Here is a 26,755-nt window from a genome sequence, read left to right on the forward strand (position 1 = left end):
GATAATTTGTCTTCAGAAGTACTTGAGCTGACATCGCTGAAGCCCTTTTAGTAAAACCTGACAATGCTGCTGGCCAATCCTGCCCCGGCAGCCTGAATGAGCAGCCGGCATTTTGTTTAATAGTTTTCTAAGGCAAGCTCTCAAAGCAGGGGTTTGTTTTTGGAAAATGTTAAACGAATGTCCATTGGAGTAGACACTAATGATTTTTTCTGTCTAGGGCTGGAATGCTGTGGCGAACATCTGTTTTAGGAAAAAGCCCAACAGGCATGGCATTACACGCTTTGCCTTAAAAATTGTGGGTCTTCCAATGGTATGTCAGCTGCTTAAAAGGAGTGCAAGTGTTTCCAATGGTGGAGACATCAGCTGCTCCACCATTGGAAAATCTAAGGTTTCTTCACCACTGAATGAGGCAGAGGAACCAAAGGGTTGGTAGGGACAGATTCCGCCAATTTTTACCTACATGGCCTATTGCCAACCTCTTACTGCCCCATAATCATTTTAAATGTAGCAGAGCTTTAACTTGACACTGATTATATTATTTGTGACTACTGCAATACGAGTTCCAAACCAACATATCCTAGAATAAGTGCAGACTGGTCTTCCTTGCTACCCATGTAGAGTCAACTGTACATAAAAAGAGTTATCTATACAACTGGAGTGCAATAGTGCCTTAGGGACACACATGGACGCTTCTCTTCAGCTTCTACTCAGCAGATCCTTAAACATTCAGCAGTGAGCAACAACTTCAAGAAAACATTCTGTGCTTTAAAGATATTCAAAATAAACGAATAACTTCAAAATCAGAGGGGGTCATAAGGACCAATGAGGTAGTGGAGAAATGAGTGTAATTTGTATTAGATGGTCTTTCTGCTCTAATGAACATATTAAGTTAAGCACACATTGTGTTGCTTGCTTTGCAAACAAGAGTGATTCATGGTTTTGTGAATCAGGTGCAAAATCGATACAAGCATGAAAAAAGGGCAGATTTATAGAGTGGTGGTTAGGATACTCCGTCGCTATGGCAAAGATAATGGTCCACCCACCCTATTTATATGCAGGCTGACATTAAGTGTAACCATAGTGGAAACTACTTATTCTCCACCATGTTTACACCCCTTATATGGCACAATGGAGTAAGGGCTGTAGGAGGCCGACCTCTGTGTCTGCCCACCTAATTTAGATGTGTGGACATAGAAGTCAGTTTTCACTGCCTGTCACTGCCAGGAAAAGCCAGACGGTGAGAGGCAGAGAAAACTGTCTAATTCTCTCCTCATCATGGGAGATAACTAAAGTTGGCGAGGAGTCTTGTTAAAATTATTTTCATATAGAAAATCTAGCTTCAGGATTTTCTTCATGGAAATAAAAGATACAAGTATGATAGATGCCTCTGTCATATTGACAGAGCAGTGCGTCAAACTTAAAAAAGCATTGGCAGGAACTACTGTGACTGCGGTTCCTGTCAAAGCGTTTGAAATGATCGGTAATTTTCAAATGTGGGGTGGCGGAGTAGTCAACGGGGAATACTCCCTCCACCAAAATACTTTCAGGACAAAATCCCTGTAAGAATGCCGTGTAAATATAAATTTACGCCAGGAAATACCCAATCAATATACCAAAATAAATGTTCTCAAACTGACACTGAAAAGAAAGTGGAACCACACAAGTGCACCTCAATTACAATTTAAGCCCATTTGTGAGAGCCAACTTGATTGTGCACAGCAAATAACACTAGTTTTGTTTAGCGTAGTTTCCTGACACCAGTTAATGAACATGTAACCATTGTATTTACAACATTACGCTTTTTCCCTAACTGTGTTGGGTAGCGTGGACACTGTAGCAATTATAAGAGACCCAAAAGTCACACCAAACCCTCAAAAAAATGAAAGTGCCTAGGTATACAAGACTATATGTTAGTTTCCATTCCCTCTGTACAATGGAGCTTGTTAAATATGTTTTCTGGATGCACGGATTTACTAGTACAGCAACAGAAACAGTTCCAGGATTTTCAGAAGACCAGCCTAATGCACCAGGGAAGATGCATTGCATTTCTGCTATGCTTTCCAAGTGGCATGATGTGATCATTTACCTAGTCCAGAACTTCAAAACCAGGCCACCTACTGTTTCTGAGAAACATGGATCCTCACAGAAACTGAACTGGGAAAAAAAAATCGGGTCCCACCAGACCCACGTACAAATGCTTGGCAAATGTCTTTCTGCGCAAAACAATGTCTTGTGCAATAAACCTGGACGAGATAAAGAGAGGTGGACAGGGCACAAGTCTTATAAAAAGAAGTGGGGGGATTGACCAAGTAAGACAATATGCAAATGACCTCATAACATCACGACGTAGCGCTATAAAATAAATAAAATAGTGCTATTTAAATTATTTGTGTAAATACTGGGGCAGACTAACCCATCTGACAATCTTACAGTGTCTGCATTTATATAGAAGGACAGAACAAAGGCAAAAGCATGACTCTCTTAAGTACCTGTGAAGACAAGGCAAGCTGTGTGTTTTTGTTTCCCTCGGTGGCATTTACAATTAAATGTAACGTTCTAGGCGGCCCCCAGTCAGCATATACAAACAAAAGGAAGCCGGATGGCCCCTTAACTTCGCCCCAGCTGGAGGTGAACAAAGGCTCCCTCGCTGCTGGGAATGGAGAGCAGGCAACGTGCAGGTGCTGCTGAACATGTCCCGGTGTCTGAAAATTACATCGGGACAAGTTCAGCATATTTCTGTGGGGCCCAACTTCTTGGCAGGGGGGACTGCGTCCACCCTGTGAAAAGAGTGGGGGGACGTCATGTACCTGCGTGTACCCCCGACTCGAGCCCTGGAGGTGGGGGTAACCTCTTGCCTTATGTACACCGGAACAAAGTGTCACATGTGCCTATTATATTTGGGGGCGAAAGATGGGTATGAGGTATAACAAAAGACCTTTTCAAGAAGAAGCCACCGTTTTGCAAATTCCTTTCTAGCCATGCTTTCAGAATCTGGAACACTCTCCTTCTTGATATCAAGAATGCTCATGGAATCTGTTCTCTGAGAACAGCTGCATGTGTATGCATAATAATACCACTTCTGCATACCTTGTTGTGGCAGCTTACTGCTCGCTTACGCCTGGTGGGTCTCTTCTCCACCTGTAAATTACGACCTCACTTCATATTATCTGACACCCTGTCCGTAAAGGTGTCATGTCTATATCCTATAAATCGAATATCAAACTGCACACTATTCTTACTTTTTTGTTACCTGTCATTTCACCCTTCCTCTCCCTAATCCCTTTTTAATAACTCTATTTTTTAACCTTTCAAGTAACCCTGGACGTAGTTCGCGTAGTAGTGCTATGCGTAGCTACGAAAAGTGCACTTCGCACAGCTCAAGCTACGCGAACTGTGTAGTGCACTTTGCAAAATGCTGTTCGCACTGATTGCACAGTGCCGGATGCTTGTCCGCACTGTGCAATCATTGCAAACCTCATCTTGAACAGTGCAAGCGGTCGTTTTCTGCCGCTCGAGTAGATTTGTACTCGAGCGGCAGCTTTTTCAACGCTGACTGGTAGTGTGTCATTGCGAGCGGTAGTGAGCATACGCGACCACTCACAATGAGAAACCTGATCTCCCCACGTTGAGAATCTCACCGGGAGGTTTATTTTCCAAGCTCGTGATCGGCAACTCGATTTTGCTGATCGCGAATGAGGAAAAAGTCTCGCCGGGATGTTATTTTGCTCGCTCGCGGTCCCCAACTTGACGTTGAGGGCAGCGAGCAAGCAATAAATGTCACTACACTACGCGCTTTTGCACTGTGCTACGTGCAATTCGCGTACCGCGTAGTTGCGTAAACTATACGAGCGTAGCGTAGTCCTACGTCCAGGGCTACTTTCAAGTCTCTCTAAAGCCTTTTAATTACTACTATTGATCATTATGTCAGTGACAACATATGCTTATTTTGTTGCTTGGGGCCTTACAAGACTCACAATTTCCCTTTTTAGTAACTTGTTAAGGTGTCAGCATTAATGTGTTGCCGCATTCCCTGCCTGCTTTTTGTTATGTAGGCTTCTGTCACTTCAATGTACACCTTTATATTTTGTTTTATTCTGTTGTGATTAGATATTACTACTGTGCACTGTTGCCGCACTTATATCATGTAATCTGTCTAGCCTTGCATATTACAGATTTGCAATACCCTTATTACCTTTGACTACTATCAATGTGTAAGTGTTGCTATCATAAATGTATAACCTAATTGTACAGCGCTCTGAAGTCAGTTTTCGGTGGAGTTAGCACAATGTAAGACAAATCATAGATTCAACTTTAAAAAAAATACTTTCTCCCAAAGGCATATAGATGGTATTATTTACTGTATACCTATGAAAGATGCTATGAAAAATATCTTATTTTCCTGTAGCACTACTGCTTTTAATGTTTCTGCTTCGAAACACATCCTATGCATTTCCTCATTGGTGTTGGGTCCGAGGACTAGTGAACTAGAAGAAGGAGGATTTTAGAACTTTCATCTGAACTTCCTGTTCAAAGACATTACTCTCAGCCAAGGTTAAGAGAAACCCCATGCAGTAGCTGGATGCAGCCAAATCCACTGTGTCTAGGGACTCAATTATCACCGGATTAGGCAACATAAAGCCTTAATGAACCTCCATGTATTCTTTGGGCCTATACTTAAGCTGTTTGACTGTAAACAGGCGCATTGTCTCTCATAAGGATCCATCATAAGCGCTTCAAAAACAGTCCTTCTGCTTGCCTTCAGCGATGCTGCTGCAATCTCTAAAATTTTATGGCCTAAGCTATCCTGCCGTTTGCTCTCCCTCTCGGGTGGCATTGCGGTTTTAGGATCCAACATGTAACTTTTTCTTACAGCTACAACAATCACAAAATCTGATTTAGGATCTGTTCAGAGATATTAGTGGTTCCTGCTTTGGTTTTATGTAGGTTTTTTCTAAAGTGTAAGGTGTTGCCGCCCTTGTGGTTCCTGGAGTAAAGAACATTTCTTCATCAATCTCTGTGAAGCCTGGTACTTAAGATTGTAAAGGTCTGGGTTGTATCCTCTGTTGTAATGACTCTGAAATGTATTAAGGTCGTCTATGGGTAAAATTCAAGATGAAGAACTGAAGGTGAAGTCGGAGTAAAAGAACTAGAAGTGTGTGGTTAAGTATCATTATCAGAGTACCATGATGGAGGTGGAGATAGTGATCTTCTACTCGTTTTCTGAGATGGCTGCGCCATATCATAAATTGATTCAAGAGGTTTTGGTGGCAACAGAATTGTTAGAGGTCTAAGTAGGGTTTGGAAAGGATCATCTGCAGGTATGATGATAACAGGAGTCCTTTGACAATAAGGTGACACAGAAAGAGACAAGGGTGGCTGAATGAACCCTTCTTTTCTGCTTTGTCGTCATTAATATACCCATCGATGCATCGAATGCGAGTGGGGATGTCTTACTGCTATCAATGGTGTCCTCGATTGTCGAGCTATGGGTCCTCTTCAATGTTATTTACTTGATTGATGATGCCTCCGTTCTCAGTGGAAAACATATATGGAGTAAATGCATCATCGGCATTATGATCAATGGTGTCTTTGATGTTGACCAAGTGCGTTGTTCATGCCTGGAGTGGCAGAGTCTCCACTGCCTCTTTCGCTCCCTGGATCAACATCTTTGGGGGTCCTTAGAGACTGAGAGACCTGATGCAGTTAAAAGGGCACCCTGACTGACCACTCTTTTGAGCTACTGTGCCTCCTTGATTTGATTCCTAGTCAGGTCATCCTCCTTTCTTCCTGACAGAGCTGGAGCTTTTGACAAACAAAGAAGGCATGAATGCCAATCTCTGTGGGAAAAATGTAGAAACAGGTGATGAAATCCACAAACTTTTTGTCAAAAAACTTTCAGATGTAAAGAAGACGTCAAATGAAGAATTAGGAAAAAATACATCATCAGTTAAAAAAACATTTTTGGTCAACTCAAGAAAGAAATGTTCCAGGATCCTTCTCTTATGGGCTGGAAAAACACAGAAGTGGTGTTCTGAAGTAGATGCCAATACACAGCACAACATAATTGGGCAGCTACTTGTTGCTTAATAGATTTTGTAGCATTTCAGAGGTCAGCCTATCTGCTGCTTCCCCTTCAATTCACAGATGTTTTTCAGGGCCGTAAGGGCATAAATATGGGGGTGCTGTTGCAAACTTATTTCATGTGTTGGTTGTTATCAAATGAATTCTATTTCAATAGAAGAAAAAAAACACCAGAACATTTTAAAATCAGACTTAAATAGGCCACAATACATGGCTGTGTATCTACATTTACAAGAATATCGCTATGTAATGTAATTTACATATTTGTCAAAAAAGTGTTCTTGATCTTTCACATGGGTGTGACAATTCTAATTTTTTTGGCTTTATCACATTACGGCTATCAAGATGAACCTATGCAGAAATACATTTTCAACTTGAATGACATTTACCATCTGCGTCCTTCAGCTAGTTTGCTTTTTCTTTGCTGCTGTCCTCCTATGCCTATCACCCAACACTCTGAAGAGCTTGGTGTGGTCCTTTCCCATTCCACCTAATTCTCCCTTAAAATCATTTGCCCCCAATGCATCTATTCCTACAAACCCATCAACAGTTGTTGTTATCTTTCCTTTTCACTGTGTCGTCTCCATCAGGCCTCCGAACCTCCACTCCTTCCTCAAACTCACTTTATTCCTTTAGGGATTCCACTCCTTGATGCTGAGCCCACATTCCTTTGTCCTTTTTATTTTGGCTGGAATTATCCTTTTCCTCTATTTTGAACCAAACTGCACAATAAATAATTCCATAAAAGATTGTAAAAAAAGAGCTCGGAAGCATGATTGCACTTCCAACATCAAACCAACAATACCTAACTATGCCTAACATATGTTGCAACATTCAGGCAGTATTAAAAGATAACTGTGGGAAAATACCAGTAGCAGCCTCTCAGTGGCTCCTTTCTTCTTTAATATGAACTACTGAATGCCACCTATCCATGTGTTCGAAGGGAAAAGTCCTCTGCCTGGTAATGGACGTGCACCCTTGCCCTGAGTGCCCAACTAAACTGATGTCTAAATCCCTAATGCAGATTTTTGTTGTCCTAGCAGATCATACATGTGAGCCATGACATAAACCTGTATCAGGGATTGCAGTTTATTGGGACAAAACGGGCATCCAAAGCGTTATCCCCATATTGGTGGAAGCCTACTGTCTTCAGAAAGAGTTAATCAGCAAAAATTATCACCTGTCAAGCAGTCAGTCAGATTGTGTGAAGAGAGGAAGCTCTGCAAGACCTCTGCCTTTGACTAGGATAGGGGGTCAAACCCTGCTAGTTCCCCTGCTGGGTGAGGGGACATCACACAGGGAATTCCAAAATCATCTGCCCCAAGTGAACTTGCTGCTAATTAGCGCTGTGATGCTAGAGCATTGCTGACTTTAAGAATAGAGTCAAAGTGGACCCTTAAGACTCTGACTTCCAGTAGGGCATAACCTGGATGTTGCCTATAGTGAATCGGGAATACCCACTATTGCCAAAACAAGGAGGAAGATGGACATGGAACTTCCTAGAAAAACGAAAGCCCTGATCTCATGGGGATTGTGTAGCTGTTTGTTAAGTTTGTATTTTTTCTTTGTGTGGCTAGCGGTAGAAATCAAAAAGCTTCTCTTATTTCATAAAAGCGAGTATTTGGCTAGATAATGATGTATTGCTCTGGCTGTGTGCATTTTGAGTTGTGAGCCTGTGTTTACTCCCCTGTATCCACACCTTCCCAAGGAGCGAGCTACAACCTGCACAGACCACAATAACAGTGAGAGTCAATTTGAGAAGGTTTTCTTGTCATTAGCTCTGAATCCATAGTAAGTTGGGCCCTGGGACATAAGGAGTAAAAGGCTTCAACCTCCCCAGTTGACTCCTGTAACCCCTGCTTCCCCAATGACCCTCTGAAATGGATTCTGATACCATGTATCTTAACCCTATAATGAAAGAACATGAAGAAAATGCTTTTATAAATCTGCTATTTCTTACTGGAAGAAAATCACAAAGGTCTATCATTTGTGGAGAAGTGTGGCTCAGGGGTTAGAGGCGGCAGACCCGGAAGCTGAGATCGGCCCTGGACCAGGGTTCAATTCCCCGCCTCGGCGGGTCTTGGGCTAAAAATTCCACGGTCTCGATAATTCTCGCTCCGGTGCCTTCTCGACTCACGGGTTCACACTCTGGGCAATAGCTTGCTTAATCTCCACAACGGCCCCTCGCGGCGGGATGCCTGGCTTTCACCTTGTGGATACCCTGCCGGGGCCTCTCACAGGGGAATACCAGGACGGGTTCCCTAGGCAAGCGCCAGGATGCCCTTTGTGGTGACAGGTCGCGCTATATAAGTATACCTACATTTACATTTAAACAGTGTGAGAACAAAAACAAGGCGGGTACAACCATCGTATAACATTTACCATTCAAGCAAAGCCTATTGACCAAATGGATTTACATGTTAATTGTTTTTCTGCTACATTTGTATTTTCTTCAGATACAATATGTGTCTAAGAGAGCCTGATGAGGAAGTAACCTTGTGTCCTTATTTATGAGAACTAATCCTTGTCAAATAGTATCTTAAAAGAGTTCCCGCTGTTAACAATTAAAAAAAGAAATCACATTAAACTCAATTAAAAATTAATCAAGTGCTAGCCAGCAGGTATCACAATTCAATGCAAAGAACGGCAATACACAATTTTTAAAAAGCCACGAACTGTTGTTTCTTAATTATAGACCGATCATGACTCAATCATTTTATGTTACAAATTTTTCTTCGGGTAAAACTGGAATCTTATTTTAATGCATAACAATAACTTTCAGTCTCCATATACATACTGTTGATGACTCATATGCACTATTAAACGAACTATAAAAATGAAACTATGCTGACTATGATTGACTTCCTCTGTAATGACAGTTTAACTATTTTGCCAATACAAAGATATGTAAAAAGAAACATTGCATTTCAGCCAAGAATCAAATCTACTTTTTGAATTTGCAAAATGATTAATCTAATTCTCAAACATTCTGCGATGTTCCCTGCAAAACGGCGATAACCCTGCTGATACGATCCTGTGGTCCTATCAGCACTATCTACCCCCTATGTTAAGCATATGTAGGTCAAGTTTTAGCAGACGTTTGTTTTTGGCGAAAACCGCAGTTTTTGCCAAAACCTAACGTGTGCTAAAATCCTGTGGGCTGCCTTGTGTATATCGCAATGTGAACATTAGCGATATATGCAAGGTAGTCCATCCGGGGTAAGCCCAGTGACGCACACTTTGCATCTCTTTAGAGATGCAAAGGGAGGCGTTGGGGAAAAGGGTGCTAACATTCGATTATGCATGTTAGCCCCCTCTTGTAAATAGGGTGATAGTTTTATCTCCGCTTTTTTGACTTTTTAAGCCAAAAAAGCGGAGATAAAACCCTTGTAAATATGCCTCACTGTCATTGAAAAACACACATACACAAGTGATCTGTGCAGCAGTGCTGGAAGTGGGGGTGAGGGAGGTGAAACCTGAAACAGCTTAGACGGGAAGCGCACATGCAGGTGGCCTTCCAAATGTTTTTCTTCCGGCATCATTTGCTGTGTTTTCAAAAACAAACTGTTACAAATTCACTTTATCTTTAGTGAGGTGACGTTATTGGCCAGTGCTCCCATTCCAAAAAGTGTTCCAGCACTACTGGATCTGTAATGTGGAAGCAATGCGATTTTAATGTATGTTATTTATTTATTTCAGACTACATTGTGGGGCTCTGGTGGGTGGGATTGCATTGTGGAGCTCTGGTGGGTGGGATTGAATGTGCACCAAGTGAACATCCACATTAACAGAAGGATCCCTGCTGGCTGCACCATCCTACTGGATAGCACAGCCTACAATGTAAAGCTTCTTGCTTCAGAACGCTGAACAATAAACTCATTGCAAACACTATTATATATAATTAAAATGGCATGCATTGTTCTTGTAAATAAAAATTTTGACAACATTATTAAGAGAAAATCGCCCAATTTTTGTTTCAATTTCTGTTTAAACCCATGACTGTAGGTTAGCCCTTAACCAAGACTTTTTGATTGATTTGACTAACATTAATATACCTATAGGGGCTTCCAGCAAGCTTTCTTAATCCACTGGTCTTGTTATTGTGCTATTCACATTTCTCTTCCATCCATTACAGAATGCAGCATAGGGGAATGAGTCAGCCCACTCCAGGCATTGTCTCACTTCACTATGAGTGAGGGTATTCTGTCCTTTCGCAAGGAGCATATTCTTTCAGAACGAAGGACTACTATGGCAATGTGTGATTTTATTGAAACAGAAAAAAATATTCGCTTTCAAACATTTTTTTTTTTAAACGACTGAGGCCTGCCAGCTTTTTCAACAATCAAGTTTTGCAAAAAACATGACATAAAAAAGCAAACATTTACACAGCCAAAAGGCTAGCAGCTGACTCAAGACCTATTGTTTTTACCAATGTTGGCTACTACGTATTTTATGCTATTTCATATTAACCTATAAGTTATTTGTTTAAAGCATACATTATCTCTGTTGATTTATAGGCGGCAGTAACCAGCAACATCACAGACCTTTAAGCAAATTTCACTCATCCCAAAATGTTTGCATCGAATACTCCGGCATCACTTCCTGTATGTATCACGCCCCTTTGTGAAGGGTGTAATATCCTATATAGAAATGTACTGTGAACACCTAAAAAAAAAAACATGGCACATGATATTCACTGCTTAAAGTATTACCTTAGCGAGGGGCGTAAAGTAGGCCCTTGCAACCCCTGCAATCAAGGTCCCCCAAAACCTTCAGGAGGGTCTATTCACTCTAAGCCCAAGGTATATTTGTGTGATATGAGAGACTCAGGGAACCTTCATCATATTCAGCAGAGGGCCCTTGTCCTATACCGTTATGCCACTGATGTTCGCCTTTGCTCACACCCCTACTCACTTACCCTTAACTCCCAGCTGACCATGTACTTTTTCCAACATGATCAGACATATTTGCAGACAATGAATACTACCTTAGTTAATGCACAATCGCACAAATGCCAAAAACACTGGTACATCACCATGTACCAAAAAAAACACATGTAACACAATGGAATAATATTACAAATTAGTATAATGTATGCTGTTAAAGACTTTTTAACTCATCAACGGCCTGCATCCTCACGACTCTCAGGATGCCTTCAGAAACCTCTTTCATGTTTTTTTATTGGGGTCATGTTCGGTGAAAAGGGCTTGGAGACATGTACGGCATGCTTGAGGCTGTAAAAAGTGAGGAAAAAGGGCCACTGGCAATATTTTTAATACTGCTACGAAATACCATTGTGAGGAGTTTACCTAGGAACTGAGTAATGAAGACTGCCAATAAGTAAGCAGATAAATAATGGCGATTTGGGAGAAAGTCATTGCCTAACAGTAGACAGCTCTCATGAGAAGCTGTGAAATTTTCTCAACGCCTGCAGAAGCAGTTTTTCTGTTAGCTTCAAGACTTTCTCCAATGATCTCTATATATGGTGTTATGCAATTTTATATAGTGCGAACATAACCCAAGGGTGTTAGAGCACGTTACAATTATAACAATATGATAATAATGTAGTACATATAGGTGAAGAAAGCAAACACAAGGAGATGATGGACAGAGCGCTCAATCGTTGACAGGGGGCAATAGGAATCTCATAAATTGGGGTGCTGCCGTGGTTTTCAAAATGGCAATGATCAGCACCTCCAGCATTTTAGAGGGGAGTTGTCCCAACTGAAGAGCCTCATTGTAGACAGCCAAGAGGTAAGGGACATGGATATGGGTCTACTCCTATAAAAGGCAACAGTCAAGCCATCCAGTCCCGGATCCCTGTCACGAGACATACTTTGGAACTTTTGAACTTTGTTGTCTGCAGTAAAAGGGACTGTTTGAATCCCCAAGATCCCTGGTTGGCTGAGGTAGGTACCACAGGCCAAGCGGGGACCCGTGTGCCCCAACGTTAGGGAAAAGACAGGTCGCCTCCAGAGGTAGCCCCCGCTACACCCCCTTGGTAGCTTGGCTCGAGCAGCCAGGCTTATCTTCAAGGCTTAATGTGTAAAGTATTTGCAATTACGCTCACAGCAATCCAATGATGACACCACAAATAGACTCCACACGAGTTTCAAAGAAAACAAGGATATGTTTATAAAACGATATACGATGTGACCACACAATACTGCGTCGGGGTAATTTTCCCCCTGGCCTATTATTATTGAGCTAAACTAAACAATCCTACGTAATCCTAATGTTGTAATATGCAGTTCAATATGCAACAGTCAAGTACTTCACAACATAAGAATAATGCAGATCGTAATACGGTTATCTGGCGATTTGTACCGTCACTGTAATGCATTGCGTAAAGCAACAACGCAGTAAACTGTTATGCCCCCGTAATGCAACGTGTATGGTCCCCCTTCAGGTACTCTGGTGGGAAAAAGCAGTGTAACCCGAATTACAGTTATTGTTATTATTATTGGCAATTCGTTATGTGGAACTAATGCAATGTGCAACACATATATCCGGCAGTTCGGTATGCAACACTAATGCAATGTGTAAAACGACAATCCGGCAGATCGTGGTGCAGGTTTCAGACAAGGCGTAACACACCTATCAGGCAGTTCGTTAAGCAAACTAATACAATGGGCAATACAACAAAACAGGCAGTCTGTTGTGCAGAAATAAAGCAATGCGTTATACAATCATCAGATACTCCGCTATGCAGAAGTAATGCAACACATAAGTTACTCCAGCACTGTTCACGGTTCCTCCGGTGGTCTCTCTGCCACTCGTGCTGACTTGCGGTTAGTCTCCGGCCACAGTTGCCCCCTACATGGGTAAGATAGAACACAGTAACTGAAGCTTCACACTCAGGCCCGGTGCTGCTACTCCCTTGGCACACGGGCCTCAATCTGAGTGGAAGCAGAGGCTCGCATTGCAGAACAGAGAGAGAGGCCGAGAGCATCTCCCTCCAAGCCCGCACCCCGCCGCAGGAGTCGACACACATTACTTGGGGGGCATGAACCCACTCTCCTCTCCTAGTCCAACGACTTGGGGAATGGAAAGATCCCAGGCTGCACACTACACCCGCACTCAGAGTCACTAAGACTCACTGGAACTCTGGGTGCACGTTAACTAGACAACTTCCCACGAGGGTCTCAGGCTACGCACGACACACGCACGCAGCGTCGCTGAGACACACTTGATCTTCTTGTGCCCACGATCACAAGGCACAACTTGTGAAGGTCTCAGGTAGTAGAAAGCACACGCACTCCGAGTCGCTGAGACACACTTTATCCTCCAGTGCCCCTCATCACAGGGCACCTCTTGCGCAGGTCTCAGGCAGTAGAAGGTACACGCACACAGCGTCACTTGAGACACACTTTATCTCCCGGTGCCCCCGATCACAGGGCACCTCCAGCAAGGGTCTCAGGCTGCGAACAGCACACGCACACAGCGTTGCTGAGGCACACTCTCTCTTCTGGTGTGCACGATTACCGGCCAATCCAAACGAAAGTCTCACGCTGCCCCCAAACACACGGACACAGCGTTGCTGAGACTTACTTGGCTCCTCAGTACATACGTTCACAAGACGATCCTCTCGAAGGACTCAGGCTAGACAGAGCACATGCACACTGCATCTCTGAGTCTCGTTTGGAACTCCCGGTGCTCAAGATCACAGGGCATAACTTGCGAAGGTCTCAGGCTAGACAGAGCACACGCACCCACGGCGTATCTGAGAGTCTTCTCTGGATACCTTTGTGTTCCTGTGTTTCCAAACAGGGAGCCAGCTCACCTCAGGCCCTTGGGGATAGTTACTTCAGGACACAGCACACAGCAAAGTCCTTCAAGCAGGGGGATACAGCACACAGCAAAGTCCCTCAAGCCTTTCCTTGGTTAAAACAGCAAAATGCAGGCCAGCCCCAGATCACACAGCAAGAGCAGTCCTATCCAGCAGTCTATTCAGTCGTTTCTTTTTTGGCAAAGGTTCCTTTTGATCCTCAAAGTAGCTCCAGTCTTGTTCACACTTGATCAAGCCATTCTCCAAAGTTCAGGGGCTTCAGCTTGCATAGTTATACCCCTCAATGGCTTTGAAGTGTTTGTGCTACAGGTGGCACTGACCCCTGCTCAAACCAGTTATGGGTGCCTCCCTACCAGTAACACCTTCTGCCTTTGATTAGTGGGGTCTGGATTCTCAATCACTCAGCAGGAAATGGGACAATTGTTTTATAGCACCAGCCCAGGCCTCTTCATCTCTAGGCCTACTCCTCCTCCTACACACCAGATGCAGGTCAGCCTGTGCTGTCCCACCTCCTCCCCTGGGTCAAGACATACCCCAGATCCTATGCTTTCAAATCCGGCCAGTCAATCCACAACCAGGCAGAGACACACAGAAATGTTTAAAGCAAAAAAAAACAGCCACTTCTAAAAGAGTAGCTTACAAACACACAAAGCAAAAACCATCTTCATAAAAAGATGTGTTATTACAGGGTGAGTTCAGGCACACTAAACGTCACCTTTCCATCTTAAGCCTTTGGGGAGATAGGCTGGAAAACATATTACACAGCCTCCCCATTCTATTCTAATGGGCAAGATGGCCTTTCAGCAGTGAAAACGAAATGGAGATTATTTCACTACCAGGACATGGCACACACCGTGGTACATGTCCCACCTTTCACATGCATTGCACCCTGTCCAGGGGGTACCCTAGACCTACCATAGGGGGGCCTGATGTGTATGGAAAGGGAAGGGCAGGGTCTGGTAAGTGCGTGCACTTATCAGAACAACATGGCAGTTTAGGAAAACTGCGCGCAGGCCTTGCAGTGGCAGGCCTGAATTTCCTTTCCAAGGCTACTTGAGTGGTTGGCACAATAAGTACTGCAGTCCCACCAGCAGCATTTGCATTACTAGCCCTGGCACACATAGTCCACTCCACTAGAGACTTTACTAGTAAAGCAAACATACCAATAATGGACAACCAATCACCATTACACTTTACACAGGGAACACTTGCACTTTGACACTGTTCAGCAGTGGCAATGTGTCCAGCGCATCTAAGTTGGCAACACATGTCAGAAAAAAGGTCTAGGGGAAAAGCAAAAAAGTTTAGGGAACTTTAGCCAAAAAGAGCCATGTTCCACAAGGGCATTGAGGTATTGCCGATAGGCATTCTTGAGCCAGAGAAGTTAGATAGAATCTAGGTAGTCGCTTAATTTTACAGGGTCGTTCGGAATGGTAGAAGTATAGAGATCATTGTAAAAGGTAGTCATGATGCGCTCGATACTCTCCGGGTCAGAGTGCGTAGTTTTCTGGTCATCAAGCATTTCAGTGACATAGTCACTGACCCAGGGCCAGCGGAGCATTCTAGCCAGCATATGTCCTGCTCTGTTTCCATATCACTGTGCCACCACATCCCTGCTTAGTGTGTTTTGCAGGCTGCCTCCTCATGTTATTCACTAAGCTTCTGCCTAATGGATACCAGAATGCCAGCTTTGCCACATGCAAAGAAGGCCAGCTAAAGAGCGCAGGTTCATAACTCAAGTTTAACCAATTGATCTTGTATCACTCTCAGCACCCTAGCCTGTTTGGCTATACCTTGAAGGCCTCCCATAGTGGTAAAGCAGTGGATTCTGGTTGAGAGTTGCGGGAGAATATTCCAAAATGCTGAAGCAGACTTTGGACAAAACATAGGGTCACAAAGGGTTTTGGGGAAAGGCTCCAGGTGTGTGCCCAAGCTTGCATGTGAGAGAGATTCAGCTCAAGGAGGATCGACACTTGGTTAGAGAGTGTTGCAAGGAGGTGCTCAATAGACGTCAACTAGGGGACCACATCTTTCGTGGCCAACTGTTGGACCTGTCATTCTTAGGGTGGTCTTCCACTAGACTTTTTGCCTTTTGCCTCCACATTTTACTGATTCTATTTGTTGGCCTTAGGACTCTAAGCACTTTATCACTGCTAACCAATGCAAAAGTGCATGTGCTTCTCCCCTAAAAATGATGGCATTGGTGTATACCTGATTGGTATATTTGAAATACTGGAAAGTCCTTTGTAAAATGGTGTACCATATACCCAGGGCCAGTACTTCAAATGCTACTAGTGGGCCTGCAGCCCTAATTGTCCACCCACAGAAGTAGACTTTCAAACCTGTCTCAGGTTTGCCACTGCAGGACCTGTGTGGCGGTTTACTGCCACTTCAACTTGACATTTAAACTACTTGCCAAGCCTTAAACTCCCATTTAATAATATATAAGGCACCCCCATTTTAGGATGTAAAAATACAGTTTTAGAAATGCCACTTTTATAAACTGATGATTCATCACGTTTGTGCCGATGGGGACTGATGCATCGATCTTCGACGCTGATGCAAAGGCTGTTCTACAGCCTGCGCAGCCCAACGACGATGCTCTGTGCGGCTCAACGATAACGCATTGCCTTCTCCTCAGCAAACCTCAATGCCAATGCAGCGACCCGACTGCATCATAAAGATTGACACATCGTGCCCTCAGCATCCACGCTTTCCTGCAATCAAGGTACTTACTCAGCAGACCCTGATTGGATGCTGTAGCCAGCCTGCCCTTCTTCACGGTTAGCCTGAACTTTGGATTTGCACTGGTCCCTCACGAGTTCAGGTAACCTTTTGACTGCTAGTAACTTCTAAGCACTGTATTTGCATTTAATCTTTAAAAATTCATATCTCAACTTCTACTGATTGGATTTTTGTCATTTTGGTCTCTATTTTTCTAAACTTGTGTGGAGTTATTTGGTGGCCTATTCATTGTGTCACTGTGTGTGTATGTATTTGTGTGTGTTGCACAAATACTTTACACAATGCCTCATTACATAAGCCTGTCTGCTGTGTACCAAGCTACTAGAGGGTTGTAGTATTTCATCCAAAAGGTCACTGAAAAAAACTTTGTTAAAATTATCAATAACTTTGCTCATAAAATAGTAACTGCTTAAGGAAGCCTCAGAAATTCTGTGGAAAAAAACTAGTTAGAATGGATCTGTGATTGCAATGGAGGACCTGGACCTACCAAGGTTTGGCAGTTATTTTGAGGTGTGCAGGCCACGATTCATGCCCCCGCCATGGACTGCTCAATTATTCCCTCACAATACCTAATTTGAAATATCCTGCCATATTATCCTCACCAAATTGGCTACTAAAATATTGTGAAGGTAAGTATATCTAGGCTTGTATAGATTTACTCCACATACATGCATACTTGCCTTCACAATATTTTACATTACTATGGTAGATAACATTAGGTCACAATATGCTGGCAGGATTACATGTCACTTAATTTTGTAATATACAACTACTGCTCATGACATCACTCAGGACATAACTGACAGCATATGAAATGGCATAACTGATGATATCACTGAGATCATACATGACATCACTATTGATATCAATGATGACCACTATTGTGAACATTCATGACATCACCATATATTCCACAATGTCATCAATATAAACACTATGGATGAAAGGGAACTACCCCACCATCCTGCAATATCAAAGAACGTTGTCCTTCTTTGTAAAGTGTGAAATCCCTGTCCTCTACCAGACTATGCTGCCATAATTAAAACTTCACTCACCTCTAAAGTCAACAGTTAAAGCCTTATATTACGTCATGATAAAATCCAGGCCAAAATACAATTTATATAACTGTTTTCGTGTTAACTTGTGACATTTCTGAAAGCAACAAAATCACAAAATGGCCGCGGTCCTTTATGAGTACATACACATACTTAAATATTCAGAACTATAATTGCTATTGATAGCTTAAAAAAAATGACAATAAAAATAAAAGTTGAGCATATCATAAAAACAGCTAGTGATGTTAACCCTTCGTCACGCACTGCGTAAGCACAAATGTACCCGTGAAACTGTTTTAGTTACCATCAGAACATTCAGAATGTTTTCAATAATATATTATGAAAACTCCAAAAATGTAAAATATTTAAAACAAAAATAAATATTAAACTAAAACAAGAAATCTGTGTTGAAAGCAATCTGTAATATGTCCAGACGATACAATAAAGTTTCCTGAGACAATCGAGAGCAAAAACCAGCAATAACGCCACCAGTGACATCACAATGAACTGCTGACATTGTTTCAGTTTTGGTTCACAAACATCATCATCGCACCATGAACAGCAAAAGGTGCAGTCAGCAAACAGAGACAGGAGTCAGATGTGTAGAGATTGTCCCAAATTGGTTAGTAAGCAAAGTAATACATTACTTTTAGCCAGTTATTAAAATGATCCATAAAACACCCTATACTTGAAGCAAACCAAGAAAGAAAAAAAAAATAATGGACAAAGTAAAAAGCAGGAGAACTTACCAGGTTATGATTGGTTGAATTAGAATCATCTTGTGGGAATGGGATATAAACAGCTAAGGCCACGCAATTGGCAAAAATAGCCATTAATATAAATATATCAAATGGTCTGTGAAGCTTTAGTTAAGGTATAAATACACCAGAAATGCTCAGCTACAATATGTTATTACATTTTTACAGATATCACATAACAACATGCCATTTAATCAAGCTCCCCAACAAAAATGTGTGTACCACTTAAAGGTGACCTGTGACAATGGGTTAAGTCACACAAAGCTAAAGTTAATGGTAACTGCACAACATTTAGACTGCCTCACCCAATCCCAAACCACAAGTACCCTGCCATCTAGTGGCAAGAAAAGAAACTGCTTAACAAAATGTCTGATAAGCAAGAGAGCTCCAGATATCCTGGAGACATTCAAGTGTATTTAGGCGGATTATCACAGAGTTCACACTTAGAGCATCTTATGCAGTTATATCGTTCTATTGGAAGTGGGAACCCCTCTGCAAAGATACATGAGACCCTGGATCAGAGGCTCACAAGTAGCAAGTTTTGCCTTATACTCAGTAATGACTCAGGGCCTTGGTTCTTTGAGAGTTAGAGTATGTGATGAGGAAGACTGGAGCACTTGATACAGTGGAATCATACCAGATGGGAGGGATGCCAGGGCCAGAGAATAGAGGGCTCAGTATGTAGAGGGGTGAGTTACTGACTCTTCCACCTTCCAGGCTGAACAAAAAATAGAGACGCCAAGCATTGGCTCTGAGAAGTGGAGGAGAAGTCCCTAGGCACAAGGTTTATGCAAAGATGACCTCAAAATGGTAGCTTAATGGGCCAATGCTCAGGAAACTATAGTTCTGTACTGTCAGTGAGTTAGGCATCGACTCCTCATAAAGTCTTGGCCTGCTGTAAAAAGGCATGATGCCAGGTCTGGCTAGCAATAACACAAGACGGAGAGCAGTGATGAGGTTCTTGCTAATATAGCAAACACCCAAATGGGTCAATCAGGGATTTCACTAGTGTGTGCTTGTTTGTGGCCATGGTGTCTCCTCTATCTCTATCTGTGACAATGCTGTTACTGCAGCCAGCATTCTCCATCTCCTGGTGTTTCCAATTGTCTGCAAGGCATCTCTTCCATGAGTTGTGATAGTCTTTTCCTGCAGTTCATCTGCTGCTACTCCTCTAACCCTGCCTGATGTCCCATCCAAGGACTTTCCTCTCAGGTCTGAATTTTCCAGCTCTCGTTTCTTGAGTGAATGGTGACAGTCTGATAGCTCCAGGATCTCCGGGATGTCAAGGCATGCGAGTTTCCTAACACTCTCTAAGTGAATCATCTCAATCATCCATCACCATTAGCAGAATTTGCTATGCTGTCCACCATGTACTTTTCAATCTCCTTTAGTCTTGTCCCTCTGACAATCCGTTACTTTTCATCCGTTATACATACGTTATTTTCAGATGTCTGTTTTCCATTCTTTTCTGTTGCAGCTCCATCCCTTAACTGCTCAACTCCACCCTTCGATGGCTTGTGCTACTCGATCCCAAGCCGCCCCTGCACTCCAAACTTCATAGCTCCATTAAATGCAACATCTGATTCCCTGTTTCAGTAACCAGGTTAGATGAAGGAAGGAGCCCTCATACTAAAATTGAAAGCTTAACATATCAACCAAAGGATTTTAAACAGACCCCGAAAACAGTGCATGGTTATGCAGGACATTATGCAAGTAAACAATAAAACATTTTTGGGATATAATGTATTTCTGGGAAAGATTTTTGTGGGTTTTAAAGAATGATATTCATGTTGTGTTTTTTTCAACTGCTCCTGCAAAGATTTTGAAGGATATTTTTTATCTTCACCCTTGATGCAAGATTTTCTTTCACCCAATATTATAAGGTTAGTTATTTTAATAAACTTGGAATAAATGCCATGTAATGCCACTACTATAAAAATAGCATGATGCTGCTTCCAGTCAAGCCACAAATTGTCAAATACTGTATGTTGTCAGTTTCTATGAGGCCATCGGATCTCTAAGTGTGAAGAATATCATTTTCACTGCCTTTATGATTTCAGAGAATGTAGGCCATTGATAAATTCTAACATGAAATAGTTTTAAAAAAGAGACTGTTTCATAGGGATGAAGAAAATAATTAAGCAAAAACGGGCAAACTTTATGTCCCAAAACAGTGACCATATGTATGTGCTGCTATGGAACAGAAAGAGACATAGCCACTCGGCCACTTTTAGCAGTCCACCACCACGCATTCGGTGCTCTTGTGCTGTCTTTGGTGAGTAGATTATCCTGTGCTGATTTTGCCTTACATTCTGGCATTTGTAGTTCTGAATTTAGAATAGGAAAAAATCAAAACTACAAATACCAGAATGTTAAAACAAAATAGATGGACATGAATTAGAGTTGACGTTGAATCTTTGGAGATAGGTGATCATTTCAATGGAAACGCACAATATTCTGTTATGTTCTCCAGAAAATACTCAGTAAGTGAAGGTGGAATAAAAGTAAGAGGCGTGAAATGCAAAGAAGATAGAAATCGAGGAAGAAAAGGCAGAATAGAACGCAAGAGGAAGTTAAAATGAATAGAGAGGGAAGACTGAACAGGGGGTGAACAAATTCAAATTTAAGAAACAGAAATCATGGGGCTAAAGCAGATCGAGACACATTAGAATGATTTTACTTTATGGAGCATACTGTCCTGCTTCTATGAGGGGGAGACACAAAGCTAACGTTTCCAAACATTTATACAAAAGTTAGAAGTACAGGGTAGCACCTAAGCAGGACAACCAGTCTTTTAAGTAGGAGAAGAAGAATCTGTTGCAATTCTGTCCATATGTTCATAGAACAAGTCGATTTTAAGACATACACACACCCCAGTGGATTACATTTGATTATAACCTTAAACATTACTAATTCTGCAAAAACTGAAGTTAATTACTTCATTGCAACCTACATCCACTATCTCTCTTCAAACCCTTATCTTACCTCCACTCCCTTTGCTCGAATCACTGATGTGCTATTCAATTTTATCATGGGAGTGGAGTCATTTATAACCATCAAGACCAGTGCAGCCTGATTCCTGTTGAACAATACAGGAAAATACACTCTCATCCCGTATCCAACAGGCAATTTGTTAACATGGCAGTGATGATCTTGCTAGACTTTTCTAATAGTCATCAAATGAGCCACTTGCTTTACTTCGTATCTTCCCTTGACTAAGTCACTAGCATCACCTCGCATGGTAACTTTAATCACCAACGAAAAGTCCTCTAACTGTCAACCAGCTGGATCCCTCTCCTAAAACCTTTACCTCAATCACATGGGCTCATGCTTCTGGTCTACCAGACAGCTGCCGTTTACGAGTTCCCGCATCCCAAACCACGTCTCTCTGCCAACCTAAGTTTCATGCACATTTCCAATTCTCTCTGCACCAACTATCATGCCTGTTCACACGTCAGCCACCCATCCTTTGAGAAAAACATTTCTACGTGAACAATATACAACAAGCAGTCACACCTATCCTACAAACCCATCTCCACTGTACCGAGTACCAATCCAGGACCACCCACTGTGCCTTCACCACATTTCCAATGCAAATGCTATGAATGTGTAAAGAAATATTTAAAAACAAGGCTGACATCTATGTACTGTACAGTTTGTGTCATGCCATGTCTACCACTCATTGTTTCCATGCAAAAAACTGGTAAGACCCATGTAAGCTTTTGATTGCTATATAGACAATGCTTTTGCGTTCCCGCAAATAAACAGATGTGTGGCATCAAAGTAAACGTAGTTCAACACCCACAGTATATGTCGCAATTCTTGCTCAGTACAATAAAACCATTAATCCACCTTCGAAGCACAGCTAATGGAGTGCAGGTTTGTCAATAAAAAAGTATACAATATAACTTTACATATATACATATTAAAAAGAAGCAACCAATACAACAGTGACAATGCAGGGTAGCGCAGTAGATCAAACCACCCCCGCCCCCTCAAGGATTGATGCAACATTTAAAGATACACCCACCACAACAGAGTTAAAAGGATACTTCCATTCGACTATACTAATGCAGGCTCTTCGGATGGGGTTATTGAGGGACAAGCAGAAGAGGGCCCGGGGTGGTCTGTTGTTCGTCGAACCTCCCTGTTTTTTGCTCTTGGCATATTGCTGTCGTTTTTTCAAAGAGAGAGATCCTACAGGTAGAGTCTCTTCGGCGCTCATAGCTTGGGCCGCCTTAGCTTTTCTAGCAGCATCAATCGCGGCTTGCCAAGAAAAGACAGTTTGTTTGGATGGTACTGAATGGTTTGTTGTAAATGGTAGCCCGTTACCGGCAAGAGGAAATCTAGTGCTGCTTGCATAGTTTGCCTCTGCAAAAAATAAGAGGAAAATCACATAAATATTATTGAACACTACTACACAAATTAAAACTTGAAAAGACAGTTAAACATGCTAACTGCATAGATACTTTGCACAGGTTAACCACCAAGGTTACCAAGTAACAAATACACCACATACAAACAGAAATTAACATCATCCAATTTCAACCTATGGAGACATGCTAATAGGCAAAAACATGTGTAAGAGAACAAACTGCCAATAATGGCCTCAATCAGTTTGAAAACTGGTAGCCTCTATACGAGTTTAATATGATGAGTTGCCTTCGTATGTCAATATTGTTGTCTGGTGAAATATTACAAGCTAGGGTGTAATCTCAAAACGGAAAGTAATGGCAATTGCCGGACATATCAGGTTTAGGAGGATTGCAGGACCTCTACACACCTGAGTGTTTTTCCAGGCACTTTTATACAGGGAATCTGTCAAAAAGTGTATGTGTGCAAAAGTGTACCAGATTTCGGGAAAAACATGGAAGGATCTGTGCACCAACATCAATTCCTACAGTTATTGCCCATTCCTAAGGAGCAAACTCCCAAAGGTGTTATAATATCAGGTCTCAGCGCTACTTTACTCCTTGATATGAGGAATTACCATATCAGGAGTTTAAAGTAACTCCTAATAAGGCCTTTAACTGGTGGAACAAAGTATCAAAAGTACTTTGGACTAAACTGTTCTGCAGAGATTCTTGATTACATTTTTATTATTTTCAAAGTCATGTAAACTGGTGATGGGATATAAAGAGGCATTTAATATTGTGGAGGATCCAATGAGAATAACGTGAGAGGGAAAACCAGTTACTCACATCGAGACACACCCTAGTACAGGCAATTTTCAAAATCCTTAAACTGATTATAGTCATACAGCCAGCAACGACGGTCTAGAAGTTAACACATTAGGCCTAATTCACAGAGTAGATGTGTTTTACTCTTGATTTGTATGCAGGTTACAAATCATGTCAAGTGAGCAGGTTCCAGGAGTTAGACATGTTAATCATGGAACACAATGAGCAAGCATTTCTTGATCATGAAAATTCAAAACTAAGCCAAAACCATATAAACTCAAAAAAAATTGAAAATATGTCTCTTATATTTCTATGATTGCATACAACCAATTAACTTTCAAACAGCAATCCATTTCCATCACTTCCACAATACACCCACTGACATACATTTGTAAATTTATGGAACCATGTGTCTCTGCAGTTCTGTGGAAGAATGGAAATGCTAATATCATGTCATGAAAAAAAGAGCAAGACAACCGTAAATCACTCACTCTTATGTATTTCTAACTCAAACTACTCATTCACCACAAACTAGAATAGTCATATATCTGCACTCATAACTCACTCCTAATTCACTTCTGAAATCTGATTATTAAGTCCCAACAAGCAAAATCATTATTCTATTACCCTTAACAACTTCACAATGCAATACAGAACATTTTAATGAAAAGGCAAGCTAGAGTTTGTCAAACTGAATATACACCATAATGTGCAACTTCAAAGAGTGATCATGAGTGTTTAATCTGCACAGCTGTGTGCAGTCTCAGCTGAGAACAGGAATGGACAAACTACAATCCTTTCTTTTATCTTTAAATGTGTCTAGAGACAGCTTTAGCTGTCTCTCAGGGCTTATTTATATGAGGCATACAAAGAAGAAAGGCATCAGGACAGTGCACCTCATCCTCCAATTCCCGGTCACTCAAGCGCTGACTAGCCAGCATTCGAGATTATTGGGTTTACGGCGAGGACAGATTGCAGAGCTATCCCTTCAGACAGCACAGTGTGGAAGCAACACACCTGAAGAATCCAGGGAGTATCTTGACTTCTTGAGCCAACCAACACAAATCTTTCTACCCATACAACACTTCATTTGATTTAGGTTAAAGGGAAGGGACCTGTTGGCAGAGTTGGAAGTCTCTTAAGTGCAGACTAATCTTGCCTCTGGTTATTTATTGTACTTAGACTATTATGACTTCTAGTTCTGCTACTTCCTTCTTGACAAGTGGACTACGTTTAACATCCTGAAATTCCTCCTGTGCTTCTTCTTCCCCACTGGCCCATCACAGCAGACTTTAGTACTGGGTAGGAAGAAGTGCTCTGAAAGTGCAGCGTGCGGGCTGTAAACACATTGGGTGGGGAGCTGAAATGCAGAGAGGTCTGCTGCAGGATCACCTGCTGCAGCAACAGGAGGAAAGAGATTCAACAAGTCACTCATCCACCTATTCAGCCCTAAATTCAAACAGTTTGATGTAAGCTGGTGGTCGTCCTTTCTTTGGGGGCTTTAAATTTGAATCTTTAGGTGAGATATTAGTTGAATGGTCTGTTCTATTAGAAATGGACATAAACTATTTTGTTTGTCTCAGACAGTTTAGCATTGTATTCCCACTGTTTATAATTAGTATGATGCGATCTATCCAGTGTTCTACTTGCCTCCTTTTCACCGTTTCAGTGTCCCTTTGTGGTTTCCTTTATTCATATTTTCTGTTGAAAGTGATTGAGGGGTTTTCGCTCCCTTTCTTTCCTGTCCTATGTTATTTCCTCTTCTTAATCACCCTGCACCCTTTAGTTACTCGTTTTCAATGTGCATAACATGGGCTCTTCTTGTATGGTCCGAAGAGTTGTGGTTGTTGTGGGTGTTGATGAGCCTGATGTGTGGTGCTGCCCATTATTAATGGTTGGTGTGTTTTGAAATTGTGAGTAATCAAGTGTAGGTTGGAGTAGTTTGACTTGATGTGTTAATTGATTGTCGAATAGTGGTGGGTGCAAAATAGACTGTTGGCCTTTGTGGAGTGACTTTTTGAGTGGGTTGCCTTCTAGTTGTGTGCTTTTTACGGTGCAGCACAATTTTCTTTTCAGTAAATATATATCTTTGTGCCCCTATTCCCCTATGGAACCCTGCCTGCTGGCCACCAGAATCATCATTTGCGCACTGCACATTGGATTCAGAGTACACTTCGTATCCTTGGTGACGAGATTCAGTGAACCCTTCTAGCCACTCGTCCCGCCCACAGTGAGCCACCTGCATCACAGGACCTGGACTGGGCTTTCAACAACAAACTCAGGGCCTGTATCCAGCCGGTAACCACTTCACCCACCTCCTCCAGGTACAAAACCTGTCCCTGTGTTTGTTTTATTTTGGTCAGATTCACGTTGATGACAGATGTGATTGCCTACTCTATACTGAACATATTTCTTATGTATGATCAAAAGGAGGAGTGAGTCCTGTGATAAAATATGGGAAATTCCCTATAAAGATAAAGAGACAGACAGACAGACAGACAGACAGACAGACAGATAGATAGATAGATAGATAGATAGATAGATAGATAGATAGATAGATAGATAGATAGATAGATAGATAGATAGATAGATAGATAAGATAGAGAGACACAGAAAAAATTGATTTTTTAAATCTTTAAAAAATTGGTGGTGTTTGACAAAAATACACAAGTCTCTACTAAAGTTTTCCTCGTACAGGCTGACATGATCCTGGGCTGTTAAATGACAATCTGTTAAGGTTTTTCAAAAAATATACTTGGGGGACACAAAATTGATGGAGCCCACCCCTTTAGGTCCCGTAGGGAAATTAATTGTAGCAGCTCCAGCAAAGACCTCTGAATACATTTTCATCAAATTGAATGGTGTAAAGTGGCTTGTTCCAATTCTTTTTGATTTGGTGAAAAACAAGTTCTGAAGTTTTTGCTAAAGAAATATGTGAAGGGGAAGGGGACCACATAGCCCCTCTCCCTGCGGCACCTTTGGTCCAGGGGACCCCATCCTCCAATGCCCGCCCTACGCATGAAATGGGGAGGTGGGCTGCTTGGCCGTCCTCCCTGAGTCAATAATGGCCCGGAGTCACACCCGGGACATAGCGGTTGCCCTCCCCGCACTGGGTGCGGGCAGGGAAATCTGGGTTTGCTCTCGATT

General features: G+C 42.0%; 1 protein-coding gene across 2 annotated transcripts in view; it reads right to left on the reverse strand.

Moving 5' to 3' along the window:
- The window catches only part of CACNA1D (calcium voltage-gated channel subunit alpha1 D), a 1,282,477-nt gene that overhangs the window by 857,569 nt on the left and 398,153 nt on the right, over nucleotides 1-26,755 (reverse strand). For both annotated transcript variants that reach the window (XM_086939145.1, XM_086939146.1), the window contains exons 2-3: nucleotides 22,481-22,799; nucleotides 18,420-18,525 (exon numbers count right to left, since the gene is read on the reverse strand). In XM_086939145.1, the coding sequence (XP_086795271.1) occupies nucleotides 18,420-18,525; nucleotides 22,481-22,799 (425 nt within the window). The remainder of the gene's footprint in view (nucleotides 1-18,419; nucleotides 18,526-22,480; nucleotides 22,800-26,755) is intronic.

The sequence above is a fragment of the Lissotriton vulgaris genome, chromosome 9 (assembly GCF_964263255.1).
Source record: "Lissotriton vulgaris chromosome 9, aLisVul1.2, whole genome shotgun sequence".
NCBI classification, from domain to species: Eukaryota; Metazoa; Chordata; class Amphibia; order Caudata; family Salamandridae; genus Lissotriton; species Lissotriton vulgaris.